This window comes from Ranitomeya imitator, chromosome 3 (assembly GCF_032444005.1).
Source record: "Ranitomeya imitator isolate aRanImi1 chromosome 3, aRanImi1.pri, whole genome shotgun sequence".
Lineage (NCBI taxonomy): Eukaryota > Metazoa > Chordata > Amphibia > Anura > Dendrobatidae > Ranitomeya > Ranitomeya imitator.
In genome coordinates, this window is record NC_091284.1 from 326,316,771 (window position 1) to 326,340,128 (window position 23,358).

The 23,358-nt window shown below is 43.4% G+C and overlaps 1 protein-coding gene across 1 annotated transcript in view; it reads right to left on the minus strand.

Annotated features, from left to right (window-relative positions):
• Positions 1-391: 391 nt before the first annotated feature.
• Positions 392-23,358, minus strand: part of OPRD1 (opioid receptor delta 1) — a 137,279-nt gene continuing 114,312 nt past the window's right edge. Inside the window, exons 2-3 of the mRNA XM_069760137.1 lie at positions 11,086-11,438; positions 392-2,316 (exon numbers count right to left, since the gene is read on the minus strand). Coding sequence (XP_069616238.1) covers positions 1,784-2,316; positions 11,086-11,438 — 886 coding nt within the window. The 3' untranslated portion in view covers positions 392-1,783. The remainder of the gene's footprint in view (positions 2,317-11,085; positions 11,439-23,358) is intronic.

Here is a 23,358-nt window from a genome sequence, read left to right on the forward strand (position 1 = left end):
ACTGTCCGACCCGGTTCAGAGTACCCCACAGACCTGGTGGGCGTGTCACCAGTACCAGAAATTTTTAGGGGCTTCATAGTAAAAGAGGTGACTACATGTGCACCTGTAAATTTTTAGTTATTTGATCCCATAAATTTCATTTATGCCTATATTTTTCTTAATTTACCAACATAGACAATTTAGTCTTGATGCATCACACACAAATCGGATTGAAAAATATGTAAACACAGGCTGTAATGTAACAAAATAAGTAAAAGCCAAGGGGGTGAATACCTTTGCAAGCCACTGTACATGAATTCAGATAAAACACTTTATTTCAAAAACTATCCTTTTGTTACTTTATTTCCATATATCTTTTATATAACTATACCTGTGTTCTTTTTTTTTTTTTAAAGCCCTTTGCTGCTACTTTGAGCAACAAGAAAATATACTGCAGATAGCAGGAGAGCAAGCTGGTTTTGATCTTTTTGTTTACAGGTTGTACAAGGCTAAGCTACATTAATCATTGAGGAACATGATTTTGTATTGGTAAGAAGGGTTATTTATAGAAGACTTAGCATACGTTAATGTCCTCAGTTTATTTTGGTCTGCGTAAGATATGATAAAGAAAATTATGTGTAAGATTTGAAAAAGAAAATTTGATTTGCTTCCATTGATTTAAATGCACTCTGTAAGGTTTTATACAAAATATATGCAGCCATTGTTTCAAGGTAACAACATCATCAAATGTCAGTAAATATTGCAAATGTATGTGTGTATGTAGTGGAAATATACACAAATATAGCATCTACACATAAGCAAGCACCAACATACCCAAAGAATATCCCTTTAAGGGACACAATACAGATCACCAAGTACCAGACCTCAGTAATCAAATCTAGTGTTAAACATTTCTTACACAACCTCTTAACACTCTGTAAAGTGTTGACACATATGGACGATAAAGATCTATCATCCAATATTAGGTTATAAATATCGCAATATTCCAACGTTTTAATACAGTCTTGTATGGCAGACAGTTTTCCGCTTTCTTGAAGAACAAAAAAAACAATTAAATGGCCATCTTTGTTTCTAAGTTGATTATTGCTTCTTTTCTGATAAATTGATGGATATGTACCCCAAGCCTGATGTACATAGCATACTTAAAGTCCTGTTTTCATTTTATGATTTGTCAAATATGCACTTCTTCATTGTCTGGCTTCCATTTTTTCCTTGAAATATGGCAAACGTAGCAGGCTTATGTTAATTTTTATGGACAAACACATGACGAAATCCATTGTCTTTTCTTATACTGTACAAGTCTTAAGCAATATGAGTTATTATATAATCTTTCTCTTTTCAGATATGGAAAATATGCACTACACTAAAAAGAAATGAGGGTCATTAGATCAAACATCACCACTGGACCCATAAAATTAGTCTTCTCCTTATTCAAAAAAACATGTAAGTTCAGCACTTAGAGTTTTCAACTTTTGGAAGATTCATAGGTAGCAATATCAATAGTACCCAGAGATTTAGTCCTCCAGCTGCAACAGATTTCTGGAGTCACTTAGGATCCATTTGTGGAAGGTTTGATTGTCAAATCTATTGGTAATTGTCTTCAGTTCCAAGAACAATGGATCTGCGTAATATGACAGCCTAGTACTCAAGAGAACTTTTTTTCAGAAGTAAGCAGGAGTCCTTCCTGCTAAAATTCTGTTGTACTAGTAACCTGAGTAACTTCTGAGTTTAAATCTTCCCCTCTTCGGCCTCGGGATCCTCTCCGTCGGCCATCCATGTCTAGTCATACCGGCTTTTCTGGTGCAGGTGACTGAGCACAGGTAGACACTTGATCACGGGTGGTGTTACGGGCTCGGCTGAAGCTGCTCTGCTCAGAATGGGATCGGAAGGGAAGGCAGAATTCTCTGAAGCATCTCTTAAAGTTTTCATCTAAGAAGGCATAGAGAACTGGATTCAAACTACTATTGGTGTATCCCAAGGCAATACAAAAATGCCAGCTGGCTATCACATAGGGGTTCTTTTTGTCAATTTCCACCATGGTCCACACAATTACAAATATATGGATGGGTGTCCAGCAGATGATAAATGCAGCCACCACAACTAAAACCATACGGGTTATGCGTCTAAGGTTACGATCTTTCTCTCTTGAGCCAGACAGAAGGCGAACATTACGAAGTCGGAGAATCATTAAACCATAGCATACTGTAATCACCATGACTGGCACCACAAAAGCAAAAATGAAAACACAGATTTTAGTAACAGTGTCCCAATACCATTCTGGGCGAGGAAACTGAAGAGTACAAAAAACTGCGCCAGCTGTAAAGAGTAAGGAAAACAATATTAATGCATTAATATTAGTGGTAAATTGTACCGATTGTAAAAAAAAGCAATGCTTTAAAAAAGTTCCCAGGCTCCTTCAAAATATCTCCTATTATTGCACATTGGTTCGTTATAAAAGGAACATTCATAAACCCAACGCAGTGTCTGAATGATTACTGCAAAGTAACAAAATATCTGTATCACTCACGGGAAAAAGTAACCGGTCACTAAAATGTAATGGTTACACTAACATTAGTAGCAGCAATTCCAAAATAATTGTCCTCTATATATTATTTTGTGTTATTAATGGATTTTAACTGTACCATGAAAGTAGGAGAGGAAATATAGAGTCATTTTACTGCTTGTACCAAGCAATGTGCCAGAATTTAGGGCAATGTCAGCAGCAATGCAAAACAATTTACAGAAATCTGCAAATCTGTAAATTGTTACCAAGTGATTTCCAAGGTTTTTGAACACTTTTGAACTATACTAGGTTTCATCACCGATGTGAGAAAACTTGGAGAAATAGTAAATACTATCATGAATGACTGGCCTGACATGTTTAACGCAAGATAATGGCAACAACTCACAATTTCAGTGACTTTACAATAAAAAAACACATTGTGGGTAGTCCAACATACACAAAAAACTTAATTGGAACACACGATGGAGAAGTCAATTTCTGATATATTCAATGTACTCTCTGGATGCAGCAGACCCATGTAGTAAAGATGTTGGCAACACAGGTGCAAAATACTGATGAGACAACCACTCACGGCCTACCAATCCATGGAGGGGGTGATTGCTTAGAATTTGATTGCACAAAAGTGTCTTGTATAGGGTGCTGGTCACACACAAGTAATGCATAGTACCTGGTTAACAGCCTATTAGTTATGTCCATACTATTAGATCAGGCGGGCTGCCTAGCGTTATCTAAGTGCACCCATGTGAACAGACACCACAGTTTACAAGGCCAAAAATGCTGGGCCTGGCTGCACCCTGAAAAATGGAAGTGCAAAAAATATACATAATATACAGCTCTGGTAAAAATTAAGAGACCACCACATCGAAACCCTGTCATTGGCAGCCCAATCTCCAGACCTGAACCCCAATGAAAACCTCTGGAATGAAATCAAGAGGAAGATGGATAGTCACAAGCCATCAAACAAAGAACTGCTTACATTTTTGCACCAGAAGCAGTGTGAAAGACTGGTGGAAAGCATGCCAAGACGCATGAAAGCTGTGATTAAAAATCATGGTTATTCACCAATATATTGATTTCTGAACTCTTCCTGAGATAAAACATTACTATTGTTGTTTCTAAATGGTTATGAGCTTGTTTTCTTTGCATTATTTGAGGTCTGAAAGCACTGTTTTTTTTTTAATTTTGACCATTTCTCCTTTTTAGAAAAAAAACCCCAAAATTTATTACTTGGAAATTCGGAGACATATTGTCAGAAGTTCATCTAGTTTATTCTATAGTTGCCCGATTCTAATGCATCGGGTATTCTAGAATATGTATGTATGTATATAGCAGCCACATGGTATATAGCACAGGCCACGTAGTATATAGGACCCATGTAGTATACAGCAGACAAATACTACGTGGCCTGTGCTATATACTATGTGGCTGCTATATACATACATACATTTTGTAGAATACCTGATGCGTTAATACAGACCACGCAATATATAACAGTGGCCACGCAGTATATAACACAGCCCAAATAGTATATAAGTCTAAAAATGAACCATACGGCACTGCTTAGTTGCTCCAGGTGAATAAGCAGCAAATATATGGACGAAATCACTCCTAATCGTCCCAGAAGTGGTTAATCAAAGAAAACTATATGTGATATTTGCGCTAAGTTCACCTATATGAAGCCATAAATAGTTAAAATACTGGGAAATGTCATAAACAAGGTTCCCCATACAGGACTGTGATTAACAAGATGTGTTTACCTTAATATCAAAGAAAAGGAAATCTGTGTCCAGTGCTGACATGCGGGAAGGTCCTTCACTCATGCGCTGAAAGGTTGGTATCTGAAGCCTTCTCTGAATCTCTGCTCCGAAAATATCCAACATGTTGCAGAGCAAATAGTAGCATAGGAGACACTTTCCCGGCTGGTGACTAGCGTACTCCGCCAGAGCTTGGTAACTGCCGTGCACAGGCAGTGGCGGCCGCGTGTATAGAGCTGAAGCCGACAAGGTGCAGGACCTTGTGTGACGTCACAGTCACGTGATGTGTACACGTGACCAGCTGCAAAGCTGCGGAGCTGCGGAGCTACGGAGCTACGAATAGCACACAGGACCAACTAATCCTACGCGTTTAAGAGTCACTGACTCCTTCATCAGGGATGGTGCTGTGTGCAAGATGTGTGCTTTATATAGCGTGCCGCCTTTTTTTTTTTTATAATTTGCTCATTGGATAAAAGCAAACAGTTCTATCTCAGTATTTAGACCGTGGAGGGGTGCCAAAGTATTCAGTTTAAATATGTACCTCATTTCTTCTCTTGACATTTGGTGAATAAAGTTGCCACCCCTCCAGTCTTTTTTCACTATTTTCAGTCCAGTGACTAAGATGTCCTCAAGTGAACCCCCGTAATATTTTATCAAAATGTTGAGATAAAGGGTGTTCCGAGAATTTTTTACTAATGTTGCACAAATGTTCTCTAATCCTTACATTCATAGGGCGAATAGAGCGACCTATGTATAATTTCTTGCAAGGGCACATAATACTGTAGATAACTCCTTTAGTGGAGCAGGTGATGAAATCTTTAATATTAATTACTGTTGACTGATTGGAGATGGAGATTTGTTTTTTGTGCCTAATTTCTTACATGATAAGCATGTTTTGCATGGGAAGAAGCCATTGGGGCGTTTTGATAAAAAATGATGATTTTTTTCTTCTTTCTCCAGAGGTCTACATATCGTTGGGGCAATTAGATTCCCCAAATTTTTTGCCCTTTTGAAAACGAATTTTGGACGCACTGGTAGTAACTCCCCAATTATCTTATCCTCTTTGAGTATGTTCCAATGTTTATTTACAATCTTGTTCAGCTGTCCACTATTAGAATTATATTGCATTATAATTGGAATCTCATAATCTCCCTATTTTTCTCCATTCATTTTTTCTGACTTCTTTTCTATCTGCATCAGGAACCTTTCCCTCGGGTGTTCTCCAACCTGTTCCTTAGTTTCTAACAGGAATTTTTTTGTCATATCCTTTAATTACAAATTTCTCCACCAAGAGGTTTGCTTCCTTATTATAGTCGTCCAGTCTAGAGAAATTTCTATGTGCCCTGATGAATTGGCTCTTTGGAACATTGAGAAGCCACCTGGGAAGATGACAACTGTCCAAGGCTATATAGTTTCCAGAATCAGTGGGTTTGTGATATATTTGAGTATGTATTTTGTTGCTATCGATAAAAATTCTTAAGTCTAAAAAATGTATTTCTTTATTATTTATAACTGAAGTGAATTTTAAAAAGTAATCATTTGTGTTTAAGTGTTGAATAAAATCATTTAATTAAAATGGGGCCCCCAGACCAAATAAATATGATATTGTCAATGAACCTCTGCCATAGGACCAGGTTCGCCTGTAGCTCACCCCCGCTGAAGATGGTTTCTTCTTCCCACCTCCCTACGTAAAGGTTGGCGTAACTAGGGGCGAACCTGGTACCCATGGCAGCACCCCATTCCTGGGAGTAGTAGTCCGCCCCGAATTTAAAATAATTGTGAGTGAGTATAAAGTCGATGCAATCTAGAATAAAAAGATTCTGATCCCTGGGTGTCTGGCTATTCTTTGACATAAAATATTCAACTGCTTCACATCCCTTTTTGTGCTCAATCACAGTGTAGAAGGAAATTATATCTAAAGTCCCCATGATATAGTGTTCTTCCCATTGTATCTTCTGCAGAATATTTAAAATGTGTGCACTATCCTTCAAATAGGATGGAAGGTGGGGACGCAGTCTCTGTAGGTAGCAATCCACAAATTTAGAAGGGTTAGATGTGAGGCCTCCTATGGCGGAGATGATCAGTCTGCCTGGTGGATGCAGCAGATCTTTGTGGACCTTAGGTAAATAATAAAAATATGGAGCCCGGGGATGCATGTTATTTACAAAATCAAATTCATTCTTATTTAAAAATCCCTTTTGGAAACCTGTTTGTATCAAGCTTTGCATTTCTTTTAAATAGTTAGCTGATGGGTCCATGGTTAGTTTTTTATAGGTGCGATTGTCGCTCAACAGCCGTAGGGATTCTTTATCATAATCGGGAGTGTTGAGTGGATACTTTTGATCCGTATGAACACACCCATCTCAAAAGAAAACACATCTTGTTAATCACAGTCCTGTATGGGGAACCTTGTTTATGACATTTCCCAGTATTTTAACTATTTATGGCTTCATATAGCGCAAATATCACATATAGTTTTCTTCAAATAGTATATAACACAGCCCACGCAGTATATAGCAGCCACGCAGTATATAACACAGGCGACGTAGTATATAACACAGGCCATGCAGTATATAACAGTGGCCACGTAATATATAGCACAGGCCACGCAGTACATAACACAGCCCACAAAGTATCTAACACTGGCCACGTAGTATATAGCAGTCACGCAGTATATAACGCAGCCCACACAGTATATAGCACAGCCCACGTGGTATATAACACTGCCCACATAGTATCTAACACTGACCACGTAGTATATAGCAGCCATGCAGTATATAACACAGCCCACGTAGTATATAACACTGGCCATGTAGTATATAGCAGCCACGCTGTATATAACGCAGCCTATACGCTATGTAACACTGCCCACGTAGTATATAGCAGTGTGGGCACAAAAAAAGATAATTAAAATAAAAAATAGTTATATACTCACCCGTCGGGATCCAGCAAAGCTGTCCCTATGCGCGCGGCTGCTGCCATCTTCCGTTCCCAGGATGCATTGGGAAATTACCCAGATGACTTAGCGGTCTCGCAAGACCGCTAAGTCTTCAGGGTAATTTCGCAAAGCATCTCTGGGAATGGAAGCTGGCGACAGCCGCGAGCGCATTGTCGGACTACGGAAGGTGAGCATAGCAGGTTTTTTGTTTTTTTTAAATTATTTTTAACATTACATCTTTTTACTATTGATGCTGCATAGGCAGCATCAATAGTAATAATTTGGGGACACACAGGGTTAATAGCAGCGTTAACGGAGTGTGGTACCCGTGGCTCATTACCACTGGCATTAACCCTGTGTGAGTGGTGAGTGGAGGGGAGTATGCGGGCGCCAGGCACTGACTGCAGGGGTGTAGGGAGGGACTAATCTGTGCCCGTCACTGATTGGTCGCGGCAGCCATGACAGTCAGCTGGCGAGACCAATCAGCGACGCGGGATTTCCGTTACAGAAGTTGCAGACAGACAGACAGACGGAAGTACCCCTTAGACAATTATATATATATATATATATATAACATACTAGATGGTGGCCCGATTCCAACGCATCGGGTATTCTAGAATATGCATGTCCACGTAGTATATTGCACAGTCGACATAGTATATTGCCCAATCACGTAGTATATTGCCCAGCCACAAAGTATATTGCCCAGCCACGTAGTATATTGCACAGCCACGTAGTATACAGAACAGAGCCACGTAGTATATTGCCCAGCCACGTAGTATACAGCACAGACGCACGTAGTATACAGCACAGAGTCACGTATGTAACAGATTAAAAAAGACTTAAAATAAAAAATAAACATATACTCCCCTTCCGAAGAGCCCCTAGTAGTCCTGGCGTCTGTGTGCGGTGCACTTGGCAGCTTCTGGTCCAAGGGTTGGTATGAACGCAGGACCTGTGATGACGTCACGGTCACATGACCGTGGCGTCATGGAAGGTCCTTCTCTCATAGCATCCTTTGCACCGGAACCTGCCGCTTGCAGTGCCGAGGACAGGACGCCACGTCGGAGGGTGAGAATAACCTTTTTTTTATTATTATTATTTGTAACATTAGACCTTTTTACTATTGATGCTGCATCAATACGCAGCATCAATAGTAAAAAGTTGGTGACACAGGGTTAATAGCTGCGTTGATGGAGTGCGTTACACCGCGGCATAACGCGGTCCTTTAACACTGCCATTAACACTGTGTGAGGGCTGACTGGAGGGGAGTACGGATCGGGCACTGACTGCGGGTAGGAAGGAGCGGCCATATTGCCGAAGGACTGTGCCGGTCGCTGATTGGTCGCGGCAAAACAGCCACGACCAATCAGCGACTTGGATTTCCATGACAGACAGAGGCTGCGACCAATGAATATCTGTGACAGACAGAAAGACAGACAGACAGAAGTGACCCTTAGACAATTATATAGTAGATGAACAATTTACATTTTGCTCAAAAATATACCTATAAAGAGAAAAATCCGACAAACTGAACATTTTGCAGTGGTCTCTGAATTTTTGCCAGAGCAGTATGAGGTATTGGTCAAGTGAAGCACTAGGCAAAATTAAAAAGGACCCCAAATTCTAAGATATTGCACCGTCACACAGAAACATTTAGGGTGTATTTACACAAGCTGATTTTAGACCATTAAACAGGCAAATTTGTTGGACACTTATTTACGTGCTCTTTACAGAGGCTGAAGAAGAAAGATGGGGACAAAATGATTGTGAATACAATTGTTCTATCAGATGCTGGTTAGTGTCAGGACCTTCTCTGGGGAGCATGGTATATACAGAATTCTGATGTGTGTGTGTGTGGGGGGGGTGAATACAACAACCAGATGCTGTTCGATTTTAGGAACTTAAGCAATGCTGGAAGTATAAATCAAAGAGAACAAGACGCAGTAAGTATATCAGAAGCTGAGAGTATGTTTTTGGTCTGGTTAATCTAGGAGTGTGTTATGGTTCTGTTCTTTGTAGTGAGCATAACACTTTGGTAAGCAACCTGAATCTTTTTTTTTCTAGTCTGGGTGCTGAATGCATTAAGGAGCCTCGGCTTGGGTGTGAATGAGAAATAAGCAATACAAATGTTAATATATCAGTACTTGTGTTGTGATTAGTGTTGAGCATTCCGATACTGCAAGTATCGGGTATCGGCCGATACTTGCTGTATCGGAATGCCGATACTGAGTTCCGATATTTTTGTGATATCGGAAATCGGAATCGGAATGTGCGGTGCGTATGGTTCCCAGGGTCTGGAGGAGAGAAAACTCTCCTTCAGGCCCTGGGATCCATATTAATGTAAAAAATAAAGAATAAAAATAAAAAATATGGCTATACTCACCCCTCCGGCGAACCCTGGCTGTCACCGCTGCGAGCGTCTGCCTCCGTTCCTGAGACTGTAGTGAGTGAAGGACCTTCGGTGACGTCACGGTCAGGTGAGAGGTCACGTGAGCGTTCAGGTGATCGGTCACCTGACCGCGACGTCATCGAAGGTCCTTCACTCTCTGCAATTCTCAGGAACGGAGGCGGACGCTTGTAGCGGTGACAGCCAGAGTTCATCCGAGGGGTGAGTATAGCCATATTTTTTATTTTTATTCTTTATTTTTTACATTAATATGGATCCCAGGGCCTGAAGGAGAGTTTCCTCTCCTTCAGACCCTGGGAACCATCGAGGATACATTCCGATATTTGTGTCCTATTGACTTGTATTGGTATCGGAACTCGGTGTCGGCGAGATCCGATATTTTGCCGTTGCGGCCGATACCATCCGATACCGATACTTTCAAATATCGGAAAGTATCGCTCAACGCTAGTTGAGATATTTCTCTGCTATTCCTCCCAGAATTGTATGAATAGGTACTTTCTGTAGCACAACTAATTAATTTGACTTATTGAGCTATGGCTGCAGTACAGGCTATAAAGAGGTGCGGCAACCTTGTAACCTGCAGCTGTCACTCAATAGTTGAACTAAAATCATTAAATGTACAGAAAGTTTGTGAGCAGCCAAAGCCTAACTGACAATTGGTGCAACCATTTTTCTTTGTTAATAGTCTGATGCTGAGGGCGATAAATGAACATTGTCAGACTATATAGAGACGCAAACCTTTAACGAGAGAGATGGTAACATTTATTCATATATTTTTAGTTGAAATAGTAAAGGAACAGCACAATGGTGAGTTTTAAGAAAATATGTTTCATAGTTACTTTTTGGGGAGTACATGGATTTACGGAAACAGATATGGCAGGAGGACAGACAGGACTACTATTTGCTATGTATTCTGCCCATGACCTGATATACTGGTAACTATCCACCATATGGGCCCTGTACTGTGTATTGGTAGTATTGGTTATATTGGTAAAATTGTATAATTCATTCCTGCATTAGCCTATACTTTGGTATGACATTGTATATGGCTAATTTATCTCATGCCGAAAAACATCCCTAGTCCAATGATCATTATATCTGAATGTTGGGACCCTAAATCAGATAAATCATAAAACCCCAGGCACCCAAGTCTAACATTATTCCTCATTTCCAAATATGTGTGAATGATATTAACAACTAGTTTAATATGCAGAGCTCTCCTATCTTTGTGCATCTCTATGTACTGTGAAAAGGTCACACTATGCATATGCATAATATATTATGCTGCAAAATAACCGTTGAATGATGGCTTTTTCTTGAACCACATAATCATTTATTTCGAAAAGGCCAGAGGCTCATGATCTTTTGAATCTTTCTAATGCCTATAGTGCCTACATCTTTGTGTTATTTCTTGCTCTTAGGTAATATTTATAGGACATAATTCCTCGCACCTACTTACCTTTATTTATCTTGGTAACTGCCATAACCATAATGGGCACCCCAATAACAGATGATAAAATCCAGATGCATACATTTATAGCTTTTGCCTTAGATGGGGTGCGAAAGTCCAGAGCACGGACAGGGTGGCAGACGGCAATGTAGCGATCAACACTCATCATCGTTAAGGTAAAAATACTAGTAAACATGTTGTAGTAGTCTATCGACAGAACTATCTTGCAGAGGATTTCTCCAAATGGCCACGTCTCCATAAGGTACTTGGCACTCTGGAAAGGTAGGGTACTAGTAGCTAGGGCATCTGCCAGCGCCAGATTGAAGATATAAATGTTGGTTGCTGTCTTCATTTTGGTGTATCTACAAGATATAAGGAGATTGAACATCTGGGTAATATGCTACATTATAAACAATATAACAAGCCCAAACTAAAACATATAGTTCCAAACTTCTCCACCATGCTCACAACCACCATGGGGGAGCCTATTTAAGGAGAAGAATCACTGATGAGTACATATAGGACACTCCCACAACTAGATTATACAGACAGCAACGGAGTACAAGTCCATACTAAAATAGCAAATTTATTGGATACAAATAGATAATAAACCAATAACAATTATATTTAGACAAATAGGTATACAAAACGTTGCAAGCAAAAGAGACAGTAAACGTAGCACAGATGAACAAGGATAAACAGAAGACACTTTTTTAGCAGAAACGAACATCCCAACGTTTCGGCTTAATTAGCCTTTATCAAGGTTGCATTCTAAATAAGAAAATATATAACAAACAATAAATATATAATCACCATAGATACATGACATTCAATCATGAGGGTGGTTCATAATGAAATTATATACATATGATAGGCTGTGTTTCCTAAAAAAGAAGTAACCAAAAGGCATATATATCAAAAATGAGAATAAGAGTGAATATATATTCACCCACGTATCTGCACTATGTGATGTAGTTTCATCAAAAAACGACTTAGAAATACAATTAGAAATACAATTGTGTACATAAAACACAATAATGGGAAGGAGAGACAAATCCTTGTCTCTTTAGAGAATTAGATCACGGATATGGAGTGTTAGGGCTAGCGGAACACACCAAATAATTAGAGAGATGGTATAAGGTGCGTTCGCAGCCCGGGGTCCATCGTGCAGAGATGGAACCTGCTGCTGAGTAATGACGGACTATATGGCGGTACAATGAGGATACACACATGGGTTATCTTCACCCTGTGTGAAGGAAGCGAACCTTGTTGCGTCACAGGGCCGCGGTACCGCACAAAGAGTGTAAGCAAGGAATCACAGAACTCTATCCCAGGAGACAGGATTAGAGTTCATGTAGACCTCTTGCGCTCGACACCACAATTGGGGTAACAGAATAACTGAGAAAGTAACTTAAATGCACAAGAGTGTGTACTGTGCCACTCTGGCAGACGCCACTAACCACCCAGACTTGGGTAAGGAAAGCGCTCTAATAGCGCACGGCGCCACACTGGTGGTCACAGCAATTTAGATGCTATTTTGCGTGTTATTGTGCTGATAGCTACATCCACCTTATGCGAGTGCAGCGCCCCAGAGTCCTGGTCGTTGTAGTAATGTTATTCTTCCACCAGGGGGAGTGATGTTACGTCTGAAGGCAATGGAGGAGATCTTCTGTCCAGGTATCACAACCACAAAACACACTTCACACTCCAGTCCGCCAGGGGAAGCTAAGCTTCTATCTACTAGGGCACTCCTCACACTTGGGTAAAACTGGTGGGTTGGTTAGGAAGTTAGACAGAAGCTGACTGGAGGGAGTAGGAGACAGTCAGTGAGTTCCGACCGATTTTGGCAGAGGCTGGTTCGAGTGAGTTCCAGCCAGCTCCAGGCTGCGGCCTGTGGAAGACGAAGGCACACGGAGCTGCGCCTGCATCCCATGCGACAGCATCCCAAGAAAGAGACAAAGAAAGGAAGTGTGTTGCAGTGAGTGAGAAACGAAGTCATAGCAACAGGAGTGGAATATCAGAAGGGAGACCAGCTAGAAGCAGGTTGCCTCCTTCTGAAGTGCAGTACCGGTAGCCAGAACACCGAGGGAGTAAGGAACTCTATGCTTTACTTCAGAGACTGGCAGGACAGTTAATTTCATGTTGGCTGCCCGACCATCTACCCAGGTGGCAACTTGTGGAGGCCGGGGTGTCTCTAGGGTCCCTATAAAAAACCTCAGGCCACCAGTCATACTGGCTTCTCCTATCCGTAAGGGGGACAGAGAGAAGAGACTTAACATCTACATTAGTTGTGAGGACCTCACCGAGTTGCTCAGCAGGGAGGAACTACAACACTCAAGTGCTAGAGGAAGGCTATTGAATTCCACCTGGATAAGGGGACTCTGGATTTGCCTTCAGACCGGCCGGACTCTGCCTACCCTGTGGTCCCTACCCTGGACTGTGGATGCTGAAGCCTTCAGTAAAGGTAAAGAGACTGCAACCTTGTGTCCTCGTTATTCACTGCACCTTACATCATCCACCATCCACCATCTACACCCTGGGAAGCCCTGGGGACATACTTCACCTGTGGGAAGGTACACCATCTAGCTGCCATAACATCACCCCAGCGGACCCCTAAGCAGCGTCGGTCACCCTGACCGAATACCACAGGTGGTGTCACGAACACTATCCCTTTAAAGACCTTTCTTCATCTTATCAATGGACCCCCCGAGGGCCACGGACCGGGTCAGCCACCGTGACATCTCTGACGAGAACCGAAGGGCCCGGTACCGAGTGTTCCCCTAGCCCTTGGGGGTGCTCCACGAGCAGTCATACACAAGGGAGGGGATGTTTAAAGAACGACTTGCACTCATCAACACACACACGTTTTCAAATGTACACAAGCGCATGGCCGTGCGGTCATGCAAACCTTTTATAGCTGCACCAAGTACAGGACCTTCCCAGAAGGACAAATGGGAGACTGCCACAGAAGTTAAGCACCTTCAGGACCTTCCTAGAGGACCAATGGGATTTGCTGCAGTATCTAAGCATGTGACCCTTGATCTCCAACGAGAGATCTTACCCTGGGCATGCTCAGTATGTGAAAAGCAGGACTTAGTCCCAGAAAGACCTGCTCGCTGCTGAACATTGCTGGTTACAAGGATAGAGCCTGGAAGGGCAGTAGTAACAAGTCGTCCAGTATCAGCCTGAGCTAGACGCTGGGACCGATATCTCCACTGAGCAGACTCTACTTCGGCTGGAGAAGAATGGGAGACGGCAGCGGAGATGGTTCAAGATTCCCCCTGTGCAGAGGTGGGAACTCGACACCTAACATTACCCCCTCCTTGGACCTCACTATGCTCGAAGGCAGCAATGAGCTGTGGAGCTCGAATGTGCTCAGCAGGCTCCCAGGACCTGTCCTCTGGGCCATAACACTTCCAATCCACCAAATACAATTTTTTACCACGTACCACCTTACACCCCAAGATAGCATTCACCTTGTAATCGTCCACCTCGTAATTGTCCGTAGATAAACCCGATGTCCCGGCAGATGACTCAGAAAACCTGGACAAGTATACAGGCTTCAAGAGGGACACATGAAAGGTGTCGGTGATACCTAGGCGTGGAGGAAGGGCCAGACAGTAGACCACAGGGTTAACCTGTTCGAGGACCTTGAAGGGACCCAAGTAGCGAGGTGCAAACTTAGTGGACTCAACACGCAGCCTGATGTTACGGGCGGAGAGCCACACTAAGTCGCCAGGAGCAAAGGTCGGAGCGGGGCGCCGATGTATATCGGCAGAGGACCTCATTCTCTCCTTGGAGGCCCGGATGGCATCCTGAGTGCGGTCCCAAATGTTCCGTCCCTCCACAGCCCAGTCTGCCACACTCGAGTCGGCGGAAGACACGGGCATAGGCACAGGAACCCGCGGATGCTGGCAGTAATTAAGGAGGAATGGGGTCTGACCAGTGGAGTCGGCTATGACATTGTTTAGCGCAAATTCTGCCCATGGTAGCAAGGATGCCCAGTCATCCTGTCTAGCTGACACAAAATGTCACAGATATGTGACCAGGGTCTGGTTGGCCCTCTCTACCAAGCCATTCGTCTCGGGATGATATGTTGAAGAGAGATTCAACTCAATGCTGAGTAGGCGACAAAGCTCTCTCCAGAACCGAGATGCAAACTGGGGACCCCAGTCACTGAAAATTTTGTCCGGCATACCGTGTAGGCGAAAGATATGTTTAACAAACAACGCTGCCAGAACCCTGCAGAAGGTAGCCGTGGAAGAGGAACCAAGTGCACCATTTTGGAAAAATGGTCTGGTGCAGCTACGAGACTTGGGTAAGCCCACCACAAAATCCAGCCCGACCATCTCCCAGGGCCTGTCTGACACTGCAGGGGGTAAAGCAACCCAGCTGGCTGTTGTCGAGGAGACTTGTTCTTGGCGCGTGCTCGAACATAGTCTGCGACATTATGAGCCATATGCGGTCATCAATATGTCCTCGCCAGTAGCTCAGATGTCCTTTTGGACCCAAAATGTCCACCCACCCTGGATGAGTGAGCCCAAGAGAGAACCTCCGGATGCAGACTGGATGGTACAAAAGTCTTGCCCAGAAGCACAGACTCTAGCGAAACCGGGGCCACAATTCTCAGGCTCTCGGTGGGGACAGTAAGCCGAGGCTCCTCTTCCTCCTCCTCAGATGATACAACGGAGCGAGATAGAGCGTCGGCACGAATGTTGTTCTCCCCGGAAAGAAAATTAAACCGGGAGAAGAACAAGGACCATCTGGCCTGGCGAGAATTTGACCGCTGGGCTGTCTGCAAGTACACCAAATTCTTGTTGTCTGTGAAGACTTGGAAGGGAAAATGAGCCCCCTCAAAGAGATGTCTCCACTCTGAGAAGGCCAACTTCATGGCTAGCAACTCCCTATCCCCGATGGAATAATTCCTCTCCGCTGGTGAGAAGGTCTTGGAAAAGAAGAAGCAAGGATGCTTCCAACCTTGAGCATCATTTTGGAAGAGGACTGCTCCAGCACCAACGGATGAGGCATCCACCTCCATTACAAATGGCTTATCTACATCGGGGAGATGTAGGATGGGAGTGCTAGCGAAGTGTGACTTAATGGAGAGAAAGGCCTTGGAGACCTCCTCAGACCACAATTTGGGATTTGCTCCCTTCTTGGTGAGGGCAACCAAGGGAGCTACCAAAGTTGAGAAGTGTGGAATGAACTGGCGATAGTAATTAATGAACCCCATAAAGCGCTGTACCGCTTTAAGATAATGGGGTTGCTGCCAGTCCATCACAGCCTGTAGTTTGGCAGGATCCGTAGCCAATCCCTGGGCGGTGATAATATAGCCCAGGAAAGGTAAGGACTCCTGCTCAAACACACATTTCTCTAACTTTGCGTAGAGGGAAATTGCCCGTAAGAGGTGCAAACATCTCTCCGGTGGGAGTCAATATCTGGAGAGTACATGAGAATATCATCCAGATAGACTATGACCGAGGTGGAGAGCATATCCCGGAAGATGTCATTCATAAAGTCTTGGAAAACGGCTGGGGCATTACAGAGCCCGAAGGGCATCACCAGATATTCATAGTGCCCATCCCTGGTCTTAAAAGCCGTCTTCCATTAGTCCCCCTCACGGATGCGAATCAGGTTGTAAGCACCCCGCAGATCTAATTTTGTAAATACCCTTGCTCCCCGAAGCCTATCAAAGAGCTCAGATATCAGGGGCAGAGGATACTTATTCTTAACGGTGATGGCGTTAAGACCCCTGTAATCTGTGCATGGATGTAGTTCCCCATTCTTCTTCTGCACGAAGAAGAACCCAGCCCCTGCAGGTGACACTGACTTCCTCTTGCCAGATTTTCCTGGATGTACTGTGACATTGTCTCTGTCTCTGGGAGAGATAACGCATAGACTCGACCCCGGGGAGGCTCAGCACCAGACAAGAGGTCAATAGGACAGTCATAGGGGCAGTGAGGCGGAAGAGTTTCCGCAGCTCTTTTGGAGAACATGTCCGCATAGGGCCAATATTGCTTGGAGAGAAAGGATAGATCTGCGGGTACCTCAGTAGTAGCAACCTGAACACATTCCCTCTGACATCTACCCCCACAAGATTCACCCCATCCCAAAATTCTGCCTGTGGACCACTCAATATGAGGAGAGTGGTACCGTAGCCAAGGCATTCCCAACAGGACCTTGTCAATTCCCTCAGGAATGACGAGCAGAGATATAATTTCCTGATGAGATGGCGACATGGACAGAGAAAAAGGGATGGTCTGGTGTGTTATCTGTGAGGGCAGTGTCGACCCATTTACCACTCGTACGGTTACTGGTTGAGGTAACATTACCAGGGGAATTACGTGACGTTAGGCGAAGGCAGAAGACATAAAATTGCTGTCCACCCCAGAATCCACACAGAGCTCTACCGAGTGGGTAAATGAGCCTATAGTAATTGTTCCCTTAAAGGACAATTTGGAGGCAAACTTTGCCGTGTCTAGTGTACCTCCACCTACTACCACTAGACGCTGACGTTTCCTCGACCGCTGGGGACATCTGGTAGCAAGATGTCCTGACTGCTGGCAAACATGAGAAACCTGGAGTGCACAATCGGTCCGGGACTTAGATCCCGCTCGTGACACTACCATGGCCTCATGTGACTCAGGGGCCTAGACTGGAGATTCCAAAGGTTTGGCGAAGGTGGGTGCCAGCCGAAACCTCTGCCTACACTGGGCTCGCTCTAACCTCTGCTCGTGAAAACGGAGGTCAATACGAGTGGACACAGCTATTAATTCCTCCAGTGTGGCAGGAATCTCCCTAGTGGCCAGAGCGTCCTTCACGTGGTCAGCCAGCTCCCTCCAAAATATCGGAAGAAGAGCTTTATCCGACCACTCCAGCTCAGATGCTAGGGTGCGGAAGTGGACGGCAAAATGGCTGACCAAGGACAAGCCCTGAGTCAATGCCAACAGTTGGAGCGCCGCATCATGGGTGACACGTGGTCCTAAAAAGACCTGTTTCAGAGTGCTCAGGAACAACGGAGCACTCTGCACCACATGATCGCCACGCTCCCACAGCGGCGTAGCTCACTCCAACGCCCTGTCCGACAGGAGAGACACAATAAATCCCACCTTAGCCCGCTCTGTGGGGAAACATGTGGCCAGAAGCTCAAGATGTAATGAGCACTGGCTCACGAAACTCCTACAAGATTTACTATCACCAGAAAATTTTTCTGGCAGCGGGAGGCGAGATAGGGTCGGGACAGGAGTGGCAGTGGACAAGGTTGCTGCAGCCTTGCTAGCAGCCTGAACAGCTACTGTGGTAACATCCACAGCTGAGGTTGTGCGCTCGAGAGCCGCCAACCTACCCTCCAGCTGCTGGATGTACCGCAAGGATTACTGTTTGTCTGTCATTACTAGTCAGACCCTGGCGCTAGTGTAATGTTAGGGTTAGCGGAATGCACCAAATAATTAGAGAGATGGTATTAGGTGCATTCGCAACCCGGGGTCCACCGTGCAGAGATGGAACCTGCTGCTGAGTAATGACGGACTATATGGCGGTACAATGAGGATACACACATGGGTTAACTTCACCCTGTGTGAAGGAAGCGAACCCTGTTGCATCACAGGGCTGTGGTACCGCACAAAGAGCGTTAAGCAAGGAATCACAGAACTCTATCCCAGGACACAGGATTAGAGTTCGTGTAGACCTCTTGCGCTCGACACCACAATTTGTGATGCTGCAATTGGCAATTTTCCATGTGGGTAATTTTCTGTGTGGGCAAATTTCTGTGTGGGGAATTTTCCGTGTGGACAATTTTCCGTGTGGGGAATTTTCTGTGGGCAATTTTCCTGTGGGCATTTTTCATGTGGGCAATTTTCCTGTGGGCAATTTTCCTGTGGGCAATTTTTCAGGGAACAGTTTTTCTCCCTTTTCTACATCTCTTGCAGATTTCATAACGACCCGGGTAAAATTTCCCTTACTTTTGTCTTTTATTTTCTTTTTCCGAATTCCTTATTATTTTAACTGTTTGCCCCTTTTTTTTTCCCTTTTTTTCTTCATCCTTTTAATACGTACAACTAATCTTTTTGTTCTTAATTCTATTCTGGGCCTCCTAACACTCTATATGCTTCTGAATATATCACATTTTCTAGATATGCATGCTCACTGTTGTTTTTCTGTTTCATTTTCACTTTGGTACATAGTGGTTTCCTTATGGCGGTCACATGACCATTATGACATCACTCCTGGAAGGTTCTGCGGCTTCACTTCATTTTATCTCGGTCACATGACTCACATACTCCAACGTCAGTGGGCCTATTGCACAGGGTCCTATTGCACAGTTCCTCCACCACTCACCTGGGACAAGCCGCATGTTTGTGTCTTCAACTATGCAGGTAACTTTCCTTTCCTTTCCGCTCCGCTACAGGAATTCTATGCTTCTTTTTAAATCTTTGCTTCATGGTTCTCCATACCTCTGATCTAATTCTCTAAAGATATTGTTTATTTTCTATTGTACTCTAAATACGCTGACAAGGATTTGTCTCTCTTTCCCAGCATTGTGTTTTATTTATACAATTGTATTTCTAAGGCGTTTTTTGCTGAATCTACATCACATATTGCATATATGTGGGTGAATATATATTCACTCTTATCCTCATTTTTGATATATATGCCTTTTTGGTTCCTTCTTTTTTTAGGAAACACAGCCTATCATATGTATATAATTTCATTATGAACCACCCTCATGATTGAATGTCATGTATCTATGGTGATTATATATTTACTAGATGGTGGCCCGATTTTAACGCATCAGGTATTCTAAAATATGCATGTCCACATAGTATATTCCACAGGCCACGTATTATATTGCCCAGCCACATAGTATATTGCCCAGCCACATAGTATATTGCCCAGCCATGTAGTATATTGCCCAATCACGTAGTATATTGCCCAGCCACCAAGTATATTGCCCAGCCATGTAGTATATTGCACAGCGACATAGCATACAGCACAGAGCCACGTAGTATACAGCTGAGTCATGAAGTATATTGCACAGCCACGTAGTATACAGCACAGAGCCACGTAGTATACAGCACAGAGCCACGTAGTATACAGCACAGAGCCACGTAGTATACAGCACAGAGCCACGTAGTATACAGCACAGAGCCACGTAGTATACAGCACAGAGCCACGTAGTATACAGCACAGAGTCACGTATGTAACAGATTAAAAAAGACTAAAAATAAAAAATAAACATATACTCACCTTCCGAAGAGCCCCTTGTAGTCCTGGCGTCTGTGTGCAGTGCACTCGGCAGCTTCCGGTCCCAGGGTTGGTATGAGTGCAGGACCTGTGATGATGTCGCAGTCACATGACCGTGACATCATGGAAGGTCCTTCTCTCATAGCATCCTTTGCACTGGAGCCTGCCGCTTGCAGTGCCGAGGACAGGACGTCACGTCAGAGGGTGAGAATAACCTTTTTCTATTATTATTATATTATTATTATTATTATTATTATTATTATTATTATTATTATTATTTGTAACATTAGATCTTTTTACTATTGATGCTGCATACTCAGCATCAATAGTAAAAAGTTGGTCACACAGGGTTAATAGCTGCGTTAATGGAGTGCGTTACCACGTGGCTTAACGCGGTCCATTAATGCTGCCATTAACCCTGTGTGAGGGCTGACTGGAGGGGAGTACGGATCGGGCATTGACTGCAGGGAGGAAGGAGCGGCCATATTGCCGCCGGACTGTGCCGGTCGCTGATTGGTCACGGCAAAACAGCCACGACCAATCAGCGACTTGGATTTCCATGACAGACAGAGGCCGCGACCAATGAATATCTGTGACAGACAGAAAGACAGACAGAAAGACAGGCAGACAGAAGTGACCCTTAGACAATTATATAGTAGACTAGCTGAAGAGCCCGGCGTTGCCTGGGCATAGTAAATATCTGTGGTTAGTTATAGCACGTCACTTCTCTTATTTTCCCATCACGCCTCTCATTTTCCCAATCACATCTTTCATTTCCCCCCTCACATCTCTCATTTTCTCCCTCACACCTCTCATTTTCTCCCTCACTCCTCTCATTCCCGCCTAACACTTGTCTTTTCGACCTCACATCTGTCATTTTCCGATCACTACACTATTTTCCCTCACTCCTCTCATTTTGCACTCACACCTTTTCATTTTCACCTCACACCTCTCATTTTCACCTCAGTATATACATGTTTGTCATCTCCCTTATATATAGTATACACCTGTATGTCATCTCCTGTATATAGTATATACCTGTATGTCATCTCCCCTGTATATAGTATATACCTGCTGTGTGTCATCTCCCCTGTATATAGTATATACCTGTATGTCATCTCCTCCTATATATAGTGTATACCTGTATGTCATCTCCTCCTATATATATATATACCTGTATGTCATCTCCTCCTATATATAGTATATACCTGTATGTCATCTCCTTCTATATATAGTATATACCTGTATGTCATCTCCTCCTGTATATAGTATATACCGGTGTGTCATCTCCCCTGTATATAGTATATATCTGTGTGTCATCTCCTCCTGTATATAATATATACCTGTATGTCATCTTCTATATATAGCATATACCTGTATGTCATCTCCTCCTGTAAATAGTATATACCTGTAGGTAATCTGCTCCTGTATATAGTATATACCTGTGTGTCATCTCCTCCTGTATATAGTATATACCTGTATGTCATCTCCTCCTGTATATAGTATGTACCTGTATGTCATCTCCTCCTTTATATAGTATATACCTGTGTGTCATCTCTCCTGTTTATAGTATATATCTGTGTGTCATCTCCCCTGTATATAGTATATACCTGTGTGATCTCCTGTATTAGACCTCGTTAACACGTTATTTGCTCAGTATTTTTACCTCAGTATTTGTAAGCTAAATTGGCAGCCTGATAAATCCCCAGCCAACAGGAAGCCCTCACCCTGGCAGTATATATTAGCTCACACATACACATAATAGACAGGTCATGTGACTGACAGCTGCCGTATTTCCTATACGGTACATTTGTTGCTCTTGTAGTTTGTATGCTTATTAATCAGATTTTTATTTTTGAAGGCTAATACCAGACTTGTGTGTGTTTTAGGGCGAGTTTTGTTTGTCAAGTTGTGTGTGTTGAGTTGTGTGTGGCGACATGCATGTAGCAACTTTTGTGAGATGAGTTTTGTGTGGCAACATGCGTGTAGCAACTTTTTGTGTGTCGAGTTGCATGTGACAGGTTAGTGTAGCAAGTTGTGTGCAGCAAGTTTTGCGCATGGCGAGTTTTGCGCGTGGTGAGTTTTATGTCTGGTGCCTTTTGAGTATGTGCAAGTTTTGTGCGAGGCAACTTTTGCATGTGTTGCAAATTTTGTGCATGTGGCAATTTTTCCGCATGTGCAAGTTTTGCGTGTGGCGAGTTTTCCATGAGGTGAGTTTTGCACTTGTGGCGAGTTTTGCGTGAGCCTATTTTTTGCATGTGGCGAGTTTTGCGCGTGGTGAGTTTTGAGCGGCGACTTTTGTGTTTCGACTTTTATGTGGCGAGGTTGGTGTATGTGTGGTGAAATGTGTGCTGAGGGTAGTATATGTGTTCAAGCACATGGTAGTGTGTGGCGCATTTTGTGTGTGTGTTCATATCCCCGTGTGTGGTGAGTATCCCATGTCGGGGTCCCACCTTAGCAACTGTACGGTATATACTCTTTGGCGCCATCGCTCTCACTCTTTAAGTCCCCCTTGTTCACATCTGGCAGCTGTCAATTTGCCTCCAACACTTTTCCTTTCACTTTTCCCCATTATGTAGATAGGGTAAAAATAGTTTGGTGAATTGGAAAGCGCGGAGTTAAAATTTCACCTCACAACATAGCCTATGACGCTCTCAGGGTCCAGACGTGTGACTGTGCAAAATTTTGTGGCTGTAGCTGCGACGCCTCCAACACTTTTCATTTCACTTTTTCCCCATTATGTAGATAGGGGCAAAATTGTTTGGTGAATTGGAAAGCGCGGGGTTAAAATTTCACCTCACAACGTAGCCTATGATGCTCTCAGGGTCCAGACGTGTGACTGTGCAAAATTTTGTTTATGTAGCTGCGACGCCTCCAACACTTTTCCTTTCACTTTTTTCCCCATTATGTAGATAGGGGCAAAATTGTTTGGTGAATTGGAACGCGCGGGGTTAAAATTTCGCCTCACAATATAGCCTATGACGCTCTCGGGGTCCAGACGTGTGACTGTGCAAAATTTTGTGGCTGTAGCTGCGACGG